The 14,780-nt window shown below is 42.5% G+C and overlaps 1 protein-coding gene across 1 annotated transcript in view; it reads left to right on the top strand.

The window, feature by feature from the left end:
• Nucleotides 1–8,319, top strand: part of TMEM182 (transmembrane protein 182) — a 53,369-nt gene extending 45,050 nt beyond the window's left edge. The window contains exon 5 of the mRNA XM_061156127.1: nucleotides 7,245–8,319. Within this exon, the coding sequence (XP_061012110.1) occupies nucleotides 7,245–7,465 (221 nt within the window). The 3' untranslated portion in view covers nucleotides 7,466–8,319. The remainder of the gene's footprint in view (nucleotides 1–7,244) is intronic.
• Nucleotides 8,320–14,780: the final 6,461 nt, after the last annotated feature.

Genomic DNA, 14,780 nt, shown 5'->3' with positions numbered 1-14,780 from the left:
ATAATTAACCTCCACACTGAGGAGTCTTAAACATGTCAGGTGACAAGACTTTCTGGCCTACAAATAGGATCTCTGGTTTGGAGTGAATTTTGCCAAGGTGGACGGGCAGAATGTGTTTCCATCTGCTTCATTTTCCTTTTCCAAAGTACGTGTATCATTAACATCTATTGTTTACTCCCTACTGTGAGGGGTTTAATTTGTTTGCGAATATTCTGTTTCATTCCACACCCTTGCCCCAAACTGTCACTTGCTGGAAAAATAACTAGTAGTGAGTGGACAAGGCATATTGCTTTCTTCACTAGATTATGTTATGTGTTTTCTGAGGCCTTTTTTCCCCTTCACATACACTTTCTTATGTAGAAGAGAAGCACATGAGGTATAGATTTATCTGAATGATCAGATCGACACGGGCTGGATTTTCCTAGGAAGAATCTCTGCTTCCTATGACTAAGGGGCTGCAGTGGAGGGGAGGGAGGCTTGCTTGACTGGACAGTGGAAACAGAAAACGTCCTTAATACGAATAAGCTCCAGTCTGGATTCACCTGATGCTCTTTCTGAAATGACCCCTAGATGGGGGCTGTGAGCTGACGGGCACCACCTGGCGGACGATTCCAGCAAGGCACGGGCAGACCCGTGAAGTCTCAGAAAGGAGAATCCACGGCAACCTGCTTCTCGTGCCTCTTGGCCCGTCCTGAAACAGTCCCGTCACGTGAGAAGCTCTGATGCTTCAGAAGGTTTCAGAGGATGATATTTCTAGCCACAGCAAGAGCGCATGCCAAAGCTCAGTGTTGGCTATGTGCTCGTCCTGTCTGGGGCATCTTGCTCCTGGAGTGCTTTCCTCTGTTCATTTCCCTTATTGCTCTCTTTGGTGTGCACTTGCATCATCTCTGTTTTACCAGTGATGAATCGGAGACACAGAGGCGTTAGAAACATGCTCAGTGTTACTCAGCTAGGAAAGTTTAAACTTTCTAAACGATGAACCTGAACCAGGGTGGACGGACTGCAGCCCTGTGCCCTTCAACCACCGAGTACTTCCCGAAACTCAGTTATTGCAGTAGACCCTTCCTTGGGCTTAGATGAAACTGCTTCTCAGATCAAACCCCTCACTACTTGTGAGTAGATATGGATACGCCTGCACAAGCATTCTCTATCTATCATCGATAATTGTTTCATAAGAGAGTACAGAGTATTGAGACTTCCCTGGTGGTCTAGTGGTTAAGACTCTGCTTCCAATGCAGGAGATGTGGGTTCAATCCCTAGTTGGAGAACTAAGATCCTGCATACCAAGGGGAATGGCCAAAAAGTTAAAAAAAAAAAAAAAAAAAAAGAGAGAGAGAAAACAGAGTATTGAATATAAAGGATGTTTAGTGTCGGAGATTATCATGCCAATCTACAAAAGGAGTAAGTATTTGAAAAATCTGATCGCTAATACTTAATACATAGATTTCATTGACTAAATAAAGACATGAGACCAGAAAAATGGCCTTTGTACAAAAAAATGCTCTCCAGGTTGAATTTGTGACATTTGTGATAGAAACTATGCATAGTCATAAGCCTGAATGACTCCTCAGCACACAGCCAATAAGAAACCCACCTTGTTGTTGATATGCCATAATTATTTGTCCATTTATTTGTTTTATTATGATCACAAAGCTTCATGGGCTTTGGGAGCATATTTTGATTATGCCTCCAGTAAGCTATTTTATGAATTTTTGTTAGACTTCAAAAAATAGAAATTATAAAATTCAATTGGAGATAAATTGTGCTTTCAAAATGTATGACCTAATTTAAATATAACTTCATTTAAAAAAATTATTACCTGAATATTGGCAATACTTTCTATTCCTGCTAAAATCACTGTGGCAAGTGGGTTTGAAATATAATTCACTTGTCTCTCAAGACAGCTATTACTTATGTTTTTATGAATTTCTTTTTGTAGTTAAGATTTTTCCATAGTATTAGTGCTGACCCACAGGAGACTCTTCACTTGGTGGGTGGACCATATCAATAATTGTTGCTGTTCAATCACTAAATCGTGTCTGGCTCTTTGTGACCCTATGGACTGCCACACGCCAGGCTTCCCTGTCTTTTCACTATGTCTCGGAGTTTACTAAAACTCATGTCCATTGAGTAGGTGATGCCATCCAACTCTCTCATTCTCTGTTGCCCCCTTCTTCTCCTGCCCTCAATCGTTTCCAGCATCAGGGTCCTTCCCAAGTGTTGGCTCTTTGCATCAGGTGGCCAGAGTATCGGAGCTTCAGCTTCTGCATCAGTCCTTCCGATGAGTATTCTGGGTTGATTTCATTTAGGATTGACTGGTTTTCTCTCCTTTCAGTCCAAGGGACTCTCAAGAATCTTCTCCAGCACCAGTTTGAAAGCATCAATTCATCATCGCTCAGTCTTCTTTATGGTCCACCTCTCACATCCATACATTGTTGATCCAGTCATCAATAATATTGCTGTTCATCAGCAATCACAATATCCCACTGGTAGGAGATGCATCTCTCTGGGTGTGAACACACATCCTCTCCTCCCACCCCACCCCACCACATTCACTTTCCAGCACAGGTAGCCACACACTTACACCACATTTTTTTTTTTTTTTGCTCATTCATTTTGTTTCTTGTTTTGATATATTTTCAAACGTACAGAGAAATGGTAAGCCCCTTCACTCAGAGACTCCCTTCACATTTTGCTAATTTTCCAAACAATGTCTATTAAAGAAAGCAAAAGAATCAAGTCCTGGAACATGCTCTGTGTTTAGATGTTTCAGTTGAGTATCCATCAAACCAGAATAAATCCTGCTTTGACCTTCATGAGCTGGGCTCTTTCGAAGAGTACAGGCCTGTGGTTTTCTGGGACATTCCTGAGTTGGTTTGTCTGACGCTTCCTCAGTACTGGGTTTGGGTTCTTCCCTTTCCACTGCAGTATCACAGCCGCTGCGTTGTGTTCTCACTGAAATCTCTTGAGGTGGTAAGTAACGTCAGTCTGTCCTGTCCCTGGTTTTACCAGCCTTGATCCCTTGAGTAAAGTGGGATTTGCCAGGTTTCTTCAGTGTAAAGTTGCTGTTTTTTCTTTACGACTAATACGTGTTTTGTGGGAAGAGACTCTGAGCTGGTGTAAATATTTATTTCCCATCTAAATTTCATCCACTAGTTTTAGTATCCATTTTTGTTTCTTGCCTGAATTAATTCTGACTTAAATGATCGCCTAGCAGTGATTTCTGATTCAGCTCTTCCTTCTGTATTTGTAAGTCAGCATTCTGAATGAAAGGCATTCCCTTCTCCCTACTTATTTATCCACTTGCTTATTTATATCTCTGTGGGTTCTTGGATCCCTCTTTTGTTTGATGAGATGTAAAGGGCTTCTATCATTATTTGTTTAATAGTCAAATGTTCTTAGAACTGGCTAGGAGAAGCCCCAAGATGTGTTTTCTGAATGTCCACACTATTCTCTGAGCACACTTGTACTTTTTTTGGTATAACATGATGTTCGAGATTCGTCTTGTACTTTCTGTCCCAGCCTGGACTCAACTGTTTCTCAGAGATGCCCTGAATCTCGTGTTTAGAAGCCAAGATCTGGATGCCTGGTGTGCTCCATGGAACTGGGGTGGGGTTGCTCCCAGACTTTCACAGGGAACAGCCAGGAAGTGTATTTAGGTACATACACGCACAAAGGTGTGTGCACACATTTGCCTTCGTATTCATTCATTTATCCACCTATCTAAAACCATAAACTCACACCAACACATTCAATTCTAAAAAAGCACCATAGAGTTCATTCTAGCTTTCCCCCTTTTCAAATCTGTGACTCCCTTTTCAGGAGTGAAGAACTTGACTCCAGTTTGCCTCAATATATATATGTGTATGATCAGTCCCACTGTAAGCATAGTCTCCTGACTCTTCTTTTGGCTACTTACTTCATGCAGCCCCCATCATAAATTTTTGCTGCCATATTAGCTAATCTGTTGGCCTTTGGTGTAAATATTGATAGTTTCCCCATGTTTGTTAGTTCATTTTCCTTCTGTTTGTCTGCACACACACACACACACACACACACACACACACATAAGACACTGGCGATGTAATGGGTTATGAAGAGTAGGAAAGCACTGTTTTACCCCAGGGGTATAATCATAAGCTGATCTGTTATGAAGTAAATGGGCTATGTCTCCAACCAGTGAACAAGACTGTATTGATAGAAACCACTATTATTTGTTGCTTTCAGGATGTAATTGCTCTTCAAAGAACAGCAATAATTAAATGTAACTTAGTTCTTCCTTATTGTGGATCATCTGCATGATGTTCTACAATACATTTTAATAATTTTATTTATTTGTTTATTTATTATTCTTGGCTGTGCTGGGTCTTCACTGCTGCCTGGACTTTTTCTCTAGTTGCGGCAAGTGGGAGCTACTCTCTAGTAACGTGCGAGAGCTTCTCATTGCTAGTGTCTTTTCTGGTTGCAGAGCACGGGCTCTAGGGCACACGGGCTTCAGTAGTTGCAGCTCCCAGGCTCTGAAGCACAGGCTCAATAGCTGTGGCGCACAGGCTGTGTTCCTCCGCAGCATGTGGAAACTGCCTGGACCAGGATTGAACCCATGTCCCCTGCACTGGCAGGTGGGTTCTTTACCACTGAGCCACCTGGGAGGCCCCTACAATGCTTTAAAAAATATAGTCTAAATTCAGTAAGAGTTTTACAATTCTTGAAGAAAAGATGTATAAAGCAATTAGTTTTTCACCAAGGAAATTTTTAAAAATAAAAATACCTGAAAGCAAAAAAGATTCACATGATGCAAGGAAGATTAAAAAATGTATATATATTAACAAATAATAAAAAATGTTTGCAATGTGTTTGCAAAGGGTATGCAGATGACCAAGCCAAACCTTTACATTAGCAGAGCACATTGTCAGTGTATTTGCTGAAAAAAATGCATTGAGATGCTCAGAGTTGCTAGACAGCACATGGCCTCACCATATTGTTGTCACAATCTGAGGCATGGTTCTGCGAGAAGCTTGCTGGCTGGGTCCGGCTTCACTGTTTCTTTGTGATCCAGTTGTCGTGCAGTGATTAGACGGCTCTGTTCTGCGCTGCGACATGTACACTCACATTCAGAAGGCAGAGTGAAGGATGGTTCTTGTTAGTGAAGCCATTGTGTTGACTCTTCACAACTCTGTAGCTTGTATCATAATCAGGGTAAAGTTTCGACTCTGATGACATACTTTGACATAACGTGTGGTCCCTTCTTCTCAAGATTCTTTATGAAATTGATGACCCAGGAGGGCGAGGACACCTAAATGCTTTAGGAACATGGTTAACTCCACAAGAGCGATGGATGGCTAGGCTTGTAACCCACGTTAAATGCTCTCTTCTCTCCATGTTTTTCAGCCTCTGCTCCTAATCCAGGGTGGTGCCTATCTTCCAGACAGACTAGCAATTAGATTGTGGAGCTTTTATACCCAATGCTTCAGTTCATTCATTCAAAGAGTACAGTAGATCCTTAACAAGTTTGGATTAAACTTCTGGACAAATAACAAGTGACCTCAGTTATATTTTTGATGTTGTTCAGTCGCTAAGTTGTGTCTGACTCTTTGCAGTCCCATGAGCTGCAGCATGTCATGATTCCCTGTCCTTCACCGTCTCCCAGAGCTTGCTCAAACTCATGTCCTTTGAGTCAGTGATGCCATCCAACCATCTCATCCTCTGCCACCCGCTTCTCCTCTTGCCCTTAATCTTTCCCAGCATGAGGGTCTTTTACAGTGAGCCGGCTCTTCACATCATGTGGGCAAAGGATTGGAGCTTCAGCTTCAGCATCAGCCCTTCCAGTGAATATTCAGGACTGATTTCCTTTAGGATGGACTGATTTGATCTCGTTGCAGTCCAAGGGACTCTCGAGGGTCTTTTCCAGCACCATGATTCGAAAGCATCAATTCTTAGCACACAGCCTTCTTTATGGCCCAGCTCTCAATATCCATACATGACTACTGGAAGTATATTTTGCTTTGGGACAAATTCATATATGGGGGCCTGTCACTCATTCAATGGTAAAGCAACTTAGCAGACTCTCCAGACTGTAGCTAAGTGCAGCGGTACCACCTCCTTCTGCTCTCACGGTCACAGCCAGGTGGAAAAGCATGTGCTTAGTAGTAGTCTCAGATTTCCGCATTCATAAAGCTCAACTGCCACATTATTTGATAAAGTCAAGAGTCCAACACTATGCTACTTCTCTGCCCTTGTAATCCCAACAGTATTTTTGAGTAGGTGGATTGCAGTTTTATATTGAAATGGTTGGTAAATTATGTGGCCTTCTGTTTAGTAGTTTCCCTCCCTCCCTCCTTTCTTTCTTTCTTCCTCTCTTTTATTTAATAAGGCTCTTGATCGCGAATCCACAGAAAGTTTGTCAAAGAGTCACGTATGTTCTTTTATATTAGTTCAGTGCTCCCATCTCTGTTTTTTTCTGGTACTTACTTGGCTTCTGTTTTCACTGTCACATTTAACTACAGCACCAGTTAGCTGTAGTTATAACTGTTATATTGTTATACCAATAGTCTAAAGACTTTGAACTAAAAATCAGCTAGGAAAGCTACCAGCTGAGTTTGCATAAACTTGAAACTGGGGGTTCAGAGTACCTGTTTCATGAGTATGTTGTACATGTTGAAATAAATAACATATAACAATGCTCATCACAAACGAGACATACAATAAAGATGGATAAATGTTGGAAAGTAAATTCTGCTAGGCAGGGCTTCCCTGGTGGCTCAGACGGTAAAGAATCTGCCAGCATTTCAGGAGACCTGGGTTCAATCCCTGGAAGATTCCCTGGAGAAGGGAATGGCAACCCACTCCAGTTTTCTTGCCTGGAGAATCCCATGGACAGAGGGATTCTTGCCTGGCGGGCTCCAGTCCACGGGGTCCCAGAGTCGGACACGACTTTCACAATAGCACAAGGGATCTTTGACTCTTAGGTTCACAAGCACCTGATATAGCCCCTGGCACACAGCAAGCGCTCAGTCAGTACAGGTCAGCCACTGTCCTCCTCCTTCTGCAGCTCTTGCCCTCAATGCCCTGAACGTTGAAGATAAGTGATGTACCTAGGAAGCATGCAATAGCAGGTCTGACACAAAGTAGGCGATTTAGCTAGAATTGGATTCGGACAGCGTTATCATCAGGTATGTGACTGGTCTGCTAGCACTCTCGGGCAGACATCTTCAAAAGGCTAAAGGTGTCTTGTTCTGTCCCCTCAGGCGTCCTGTTTTCCCTGGTGATGATGCTGTATGTCATCTGGGTCCAGGCGGTGGCTGACATGGAAAGCTACAGACACGTGAAAATGAGATACTGCTCAGACTTCAGCCCCTCTGTGCTGTACGGCTGGTCCTTTTTCCTGGCCCCGGCGGGGATTTTTTTCTCCCTGCTGGCTGGATTACTGTTTCTGCTTGTTGGACGGCACATTCAGATACATCACTAGTCAGACTGCTGCCTTCAGTGTCTCCTTGAATGATTTTAAAACAGAGCTTTTTTTTTTTTTTTTTTTCTTTTCCATTTTGTCTCCATGATCCTGGCATAGAGTGAGGTGATGTAACTTGTTACTTGCTATTTGAATTAGCCATTGTGATTTTCTCTCATAGGAGGGTCTTAGAATCTCTCCACGTGCTTCAGTCCTGTCTAAGTGCCCTCAGGAACCTAGTTTGCAGGTAACATGGGCCTCATCCCTTTCACCATACTTGTTGGAGTTTGCAGGTAACAAAGGCCTGAAAGTGCAAAATACCATCACCAGGGGCAAATCATGATTTGATTTAAGTCTCCTTCACATTCACTTCTGCTGCTCTTAAGAAAAATTATTGGGAGAGTAATTACTTCTCTCTGTACGTAAATATCCACATACACAGGTACCAGCTTCTGTGAGCAGATTATTCACCACTTAAAAATAGATCAAAGTTGCTCCCTTAGCAGGAGCCACACAAACTCATCAGTTAGAATGGGCCCCCACAAAACCAACCTGTATTTAATTCTGCTTTCTTAAGCAAAATTAAGTTTGGTTATGTTAAGTTATTCACTTAATTGTGCATGCTTATATAAATCTTAAGCTATATTTAAAAGAAGCAAATCTCTATACCAAATCACAGATAATGCAGATTGGATTTTTGTGAACTGAAAGTGGCTTAATTGTATATGGAATATGGTTGAAAGTATGTAAAAACTAAGCGCCTGTGCTTTGTACATAATTCTATTTGATATTTTAAAATTTCCAGCTAAAAATTATATTGCTAATCTGTCCAGCATGTGAAGATTTACTGATGACATGTGTTTTTAATATGCACTCACTATAAATGTCCAAAATGCTTCCAGATGAGGGTGATAATAGTCTTGCTTTATTAAAGACTATGAAATTTTAACTTTCCCCAAGATCTTATGGGTTGTAGCTCTTCTCATCATTTGATGCCCTTCACTGTTGACCTTCCCTGTCTTCAGCTTTACAGCAAATACATTAGCATTTACAGATCTGCTATTTGCTTTAACCTCTTGGAGGAAAACTTGGCTGGGCGGGGGCGGGGCGGGGGGCATGTAGGAATGATTATATTCACTAGAGTAGACATTTTGCATATCAAAGATGTTTGTTTGGCACTAGTTTTGATGCAAATCACATCCATCTGAGAAGCCTAGGTCCAATCTGCATTCTGGAAACCCCCTGACAGAGGACTCGCCTAGTGAAGGCCGCCCTGCGTGGTGTGCGGACTGACGTGTTCCAGACACAGCGTTTCTCTCCGCAGTGGCTGCGGACACCAAGGGCTTGAGCCGGAGGCGGATGAAAGGGTGGCCGCTTAGAAGCCGAGCCTGTTGGGGGCAGAGGCGCTGGTCCCCAGGTGCCTCATCCCCAGTCCCAAGATTGTCTCTTCTGTGCGCACCTTGGGCTTTTCCTTTAAACCTGGTTTACTGGGAGGGTGCTCTGGGGAAAAAAAATGAAGGTCTGAGGTGTGTGCAGATCACGGGGCGTTTTAGGGGTTATCTACCAACCGGACTTTCCTGTTAAAAAAGAAAAAGAAAGAAAAGACTTCAGGGCCTTAACTGGTTTCTCAGACGGTTTCAATTTTGTCATAAACGTTTTCCTGGTACTTTCCTTTGTGTTCTTCTGTTTCATTTTTTATATTGCTTCATTTATTTCTTTGCTTTTGGCCTGATTATTACAAAAATAATTATGGGTTCTGTTATGCGTGTTGACTGTGATATTAAGCTGTGGCATGCTATTAAATTTTCCAGATGATGCTAGATGTATTTGATTAACTCATGGCATCTGTAAAAACAATTCCTTTTGGTAGAACTTTGGAATGGAGCCTTTTTCTAGTGTATTATACGTCATTCGAATTTCATGTGCAAGCTGTTTTGTTGTTTTTTTTTTTTTTAGTAAAGGTTTGAATATTTGTAGTTTTCAGATGGTTAGTCTTACTTTCTAATATTTGTGTGACTACCATATATTTATCTTAAGGTAACTGGCTGAATATCTGATGTACGTGACACTTTTACACAGATCCACACTTTGGAAGTAATAGTTGTAATGCATTGATCACATTAATTCAAGCATATTGCCTGATCTATTTCAGCAACAATCCATGGAGGAAAGGTGAGTTGTACTTATCATGTCAGCAAGTAAAATACACTTAAAAATAACTGAGATATATTCTTGTAACAGTCTTACATCTGATTTGGGATAGTATGCTTTGTTTTATTTCTCTATTTAGTGTATTAATTTATTTCCAAATCTTTCAAAGTGTTACAAATCTTTTTAAGAGGATTGACTTTGCATCTTGAAATTTCAGTTCAGTAAGTAAGATAGCTTTTTGGTGACACTTGTAGAAAGAGTGAGGTAAGAGGAAAGTGAGGTGTGACCTTGGACTCTGGTGGAGACTGTGTTCTCTCCTTCTCCTCTTTGCCCAAGCAGTTTAGTTCAGTTCTGCGACAGGGAACATAGGAAACTGCTGGAAAAACCCTACAAAGATGCTGAATGAAGATGTTTAATTTGGGGTTGAAGGTATGCTGTTAGCTAATACGGTTAAGTGTACTGTTAGTGGACACTGACTGCTTTTATGACTAATCTGTGAAATGTATTTACTGAATTTGAAGATTAAATCCACTTATAAGAGTATATTTATATGATGGAAGAGGTGTCAATGCTTGGTAATTATTGATTATCAACTTGGGTGTGTGTGTGTGTGTTACGTTTATAAGTTTGTTTTTGTGGATTTTTTCTTTTTTTTACTACTTTCTCTCCACTTGACCTGACTACTAGCACAATTGGCAGACCATCTCAAGGCTGCTGTGAATAGGGGCCACATCATATGCTTATAGATACTTAGTTTTTGATTGATTGATCGATAGCATTATCAGTACAGTTTATGAGTTCTAATACTTTTACCTGTCCACATGATAGCATGACATTTCTAATTAATGCAGTTGCTTCATAATATTGTTGTCTTAAGTCATAAAATGGTGAACCCTAAAGCCTACCATTTTACCACCTACCCAACCTCCAGAAAAATACGATTTCTAAGGTCTGTTATTTCCTATTCACAGACACAATAAGACAGAAAAAAAAGACATTAAAATTTGTTTACTTCTCCAAATTGTTTTTCTTTGCAAAAGTTATACATATTCATTAAACCATTCAGAAAGTATAAATGAGTAGAAAGAAAGAAATTTCATCCATAATTCCACCACTAGAGTCAAGCAGTACATAAATAGTTCTAGTAGGTAACTTAAAGTTCTCAGTCACTCAGTCATGTCCAACTCTTTGTGACCCCATGGACTGTAGCCTGCCAGGCTCCTCTGTCCAAGGGATTCTCCAGGCAAGAATACTGGATTGAGTTGCCATGCCCTCCTCCAGGGTATATTCCCCACCCAGGGATCAAACCCACCCACCTCTCTTCTGCCTCCTCCATTTGCAAGTGGGTTCTTTACCAATAGGCCACCTGGGGACATTAGATGACTTAGAGGGTCATCCGCCTGCCAGTGTAGGAGATGCAAGAGGTGGGTTTGATCCCTGGGTCAGGAAGATCCCCTGGAGGAGGAAATGACTCACTCCAGTATTCTTGCAGGGAAAGTCCCGTGGACAGAGGAACCTGGTGGGCTACAGTCCATGGAGTTGCAGAGAGTTGGACACAGCTGGGCGACTGAGCACATACCCTAGGTTATTGAGTTAAATAATTGTGGACAGTTGCAAATAGTATTAATAAAGAATACTTTCTAGACTTCCATCGGATGAAAGTCCAGACAAGATTAACAACAGGCTGACTCCGATTCTTGAGCACTTCCTGGGTGCCACTACCCATTCCTACGCCATTTGGTGGTGTCACTCCCTTGCGGAGCTGAGGGACTGAAATTGAGAAGGTGTGGAAGTCAGCCAAGGCCACTCTGTGAGGAAGGATTGGAGATGATTCTCTAGGTGTTTGAACTGCGTGCTCTTTCTATGACACCTCTTGGCTTCTCCCTAATAATGGAAGGAAAATATTTTGGACATATCTGAATGAAAACAGAAAGATTTCTGTGAGTGATTAGGGTTGCATGTTGGATCTGTTGCATGAATGAAGAAGCACGAAGTGAGCTACTTTGAAATCCTCCCCTGACCAGCCCCTCTGCTGCAGAGGGCTGGTTCAGAGGTCAAGGGTCCCAGGGCACGCTCAATGACATGGTGACCTAAAATCTGTGTGAGGCTGTAGGAGTCTGAAGCCACTGGAGTGGCTTATGCTGCCCTGAGTGCAAACTAGAAAGCCCAGGATGAGAAAGCAGAGGCCGCCTTGCAGAAGTGTCTTTCTTGCCTTATCTTTAGAGGCCATTGCTCATGGCGGGGCTTCCCCGGTGGCTCAGCTGGTTAAGAATCAGCCTGCCAATGCAGGAGACACAAGAGATACAGGTTTGATCCCTGGATCAGGAAGGTCCCCTGGAGTAGAAAGTGGCAACCCACTCCAGTACTCTTACCTGGAGAATTCCATGGACAGAAGAGCCTGGTGGGCTACTATCTATGGGGTTGCAAAAGATTCGGACACAGCTTAGTGACTAAACAACAGCAACACAGAAAATAGGACTGCCAAAGAAGAGAAGTTATCTCAGAAGTTCCTGGGGTGGATTTCCATATCTGGTTGGCTAACCAAAGTAGAAAAAAAAAAATATATATATATATATATACACACACACACATATATATACAAATTGAATTAGCGCCCTTTTATATACATATATATACATAAAGGAAAACAGAATGCTAATGAAAAATGGCTCTCCTGCACATCAGCCTTACTTGCCCCCTTGTTATGTGACTTGACTTTGAACTAGATTGGTCTCCTCGCAATCCTAGCCTGCTGCCAGCCACCACATGGCTACTGGCAGCTATTTAAAGCAAAGCTCATGTTACTGCACTGTAGGTTTGGGCACCCATGTTCCAACTGGGGCACAACTGATCTAAACAGACATCAACTTCAGGTCTTCTTCTCTGAAATTAAATGTGAAGGTGTGATCTCTATGATCCCCTTTTTCCTTTCTTTTGCATTATTTCTTTTTGGAACCATGTCTTACTTGCACCACAGGGGAACTTCAGTTTGGTTGTCAGTCTGATAAACTGTATCATCAGAAATGTTAGCTTTCCTACCTTCTCCATTTGCTTAAGAGCTTTGGAACTCAAAGATAAAAAGTGCTAAATGGGATGAAGTGACCTGTTAAGGGTACATCCAGCATCTGTAAATGATTTCAAAGAATCCCCCAGCTTCAAGGATTTCCAGCCTGAGCCCATTTTATTTGGCTTTCCTCTCCTCTTCTCTTTTCAAACTGAAGGGTTTTGTGCATCATGGGATCTTGGAAGCTTGTTTGTTGAAAAGAAACCGTTTTCCCCCAGCCTGAGAAGCCTCCAGACAAGATTTGGAAGTATGTGGTGGAGTGCTGAGCATTAGAGGAGCAGGGTAAAGCCTCACCTTCATTATCATACAGTGTATTCACAGAATGGTCAAGAAAGACAAGCAACTTCCAAAAGATTTGGCTGATACGTACACTGGGTAGCAGTGACCTGTGGTTTTAGGGTTAGAGAAATAAAGATATTTTGGAATGTGACTTGGTTAGGAGACACCACTCTGTGCAGCTGTTAATCAGAAAGGAGAAATCCAGTCCCCGCCCTGTGAATGATCAAAGGGTGATAACCTCTCAGGTCACTCGTGATAGAAAGCTACCCCTAGTGGAAAAAACCGGTAAAACTGCTAGTGAAACGGACAGGGCATAACCTTTAAAAGGGTGACACAGCCCAAGGACATGACACAAATTGATTAGAACCAAATATGTCCAATATGGCAGACAAGTCGACTTCCACTAGACCCTGAGCCTCAGTTTAGCTCATTGTAACACATCTGCAAGCTAAATGACACACCCACAGATGCCATGACAGTTCCAGGTCGGTCAGTTAGTGTTAGTCACTCAGTTGTGTCCGACTCCTTGCAACCCCATGGACTGTACCCCACCAGGCTCCTCTGTCCAAGGGATTCTCCAGGCAAGAATACTGGAGTGGATTGCCATTCCCTTCCCCAAGGGATCTTCTCTACCCAGGGATCAAACCCAGGTCTCCCAACATTGCAGGCCGATTCTTTACCATCGAGCCACCAGGAAAGTTCCAAAGCCAACTATATAAAGTTCATAAAATGGGCGGTGGCCCAGTTCCCGGAAATCCCCATCCTTTCCCAAAAGCAGTTAGAATACTTGTCCCACTCACAAGCCTATGAGATAACTGCCCCTATGAAAACTGAGAACCCCACACCCTGGGGCTGCTCTCACCTTCCGAGCTGGTCCACACTGTCTGTGGAGTGTGTTTCTCTCTAAATAAATCTGCTTCTTACCTTTGACTTTGTCTCTCACTGAGTTCTTTCTGTGATGAGACATCAAGACCCTGAGCTTCATTAAGTCCTGAGATATTGGGTATGTGCTCTCAGTTAAAGATTGTGGGTTCAAGTCCAATCCAGGTTACATGTTTTCACTAGTATTTGTGGGAGAGAAGCTCGATGCTGCTCCCATGGCTGGAGGAGGGCGTGGCAACCCCCTCCAGTGTTCTTGCCTGGGAAATCTCACGGACAGAGGAGCCTGGTGGGCTACAGCCCATGGAGTTGCCAAGAGTCAGACACGACTGAGCACACACACCTGAGGGTTTCTGTCTTCTGCAGAGAATTTGATTTTCAATCTGTCCCCCATTCATTGTTATAGTCGTACAGGTGTCTTATTACTGTTGCTAATTTCATATGTCTGAAACTTTACTGATTATTTTTAATGCCATTATCCTCAGACATCATAAACAACAAACTCTTGACATCCATTCATATAAATGACCTTTTTTATCCTACAGACCCAGGATTCGAAGTTTGAAAGTGCTGGATCGCTGGCATTAAGCCCTGGTGGTGTGTGAATGACTGGTCTTGAAGCCCTGAGGTTTAGAGCATTCTGTGTAGAGAGGTAGAGAAGTGCATGATCCCAGCTCTGACGAGGAGGCTTTCGTGAGCCACCCCGGGGTGGAAGCCATTGTTTACAACGCTGGAGCTCAGGAAGAGTGCATTCTCAGTTTCAACCAACTGACTAACCTTTTCTAAACAGGAGCTCATCTGCATACATCTTCCATACAGTCATGTTAAAAGGAGAGTGATAAAGGCACTTCCCTGGTGGTCCAGTGGCTAAGGCTCCATGCTCCCGATACAGAGGCATCCCTGGTGGAGGAACTAGATCCCAACCATGCTGCAACTAAGACTCCGTGCAGCCAAATAAATGAA

The sequence above is a fragment of the Dama dama genome, chromosome 11 (assembly GCF_033118175.1).
Source record: "Dama dama isolate Ldn47 chromosome 11, ASM3311817v1, whole genome shotgun sequence".
Classification (NCBI taxonomy): Eukaryota; Metazoa; Chordata; class Mammalia; order Artiodactyla; family Cervidae; genus Dama; species Dama dama.
This window is presented reverse-complemented; position numbering and strand designations above follow the sequence as displayed.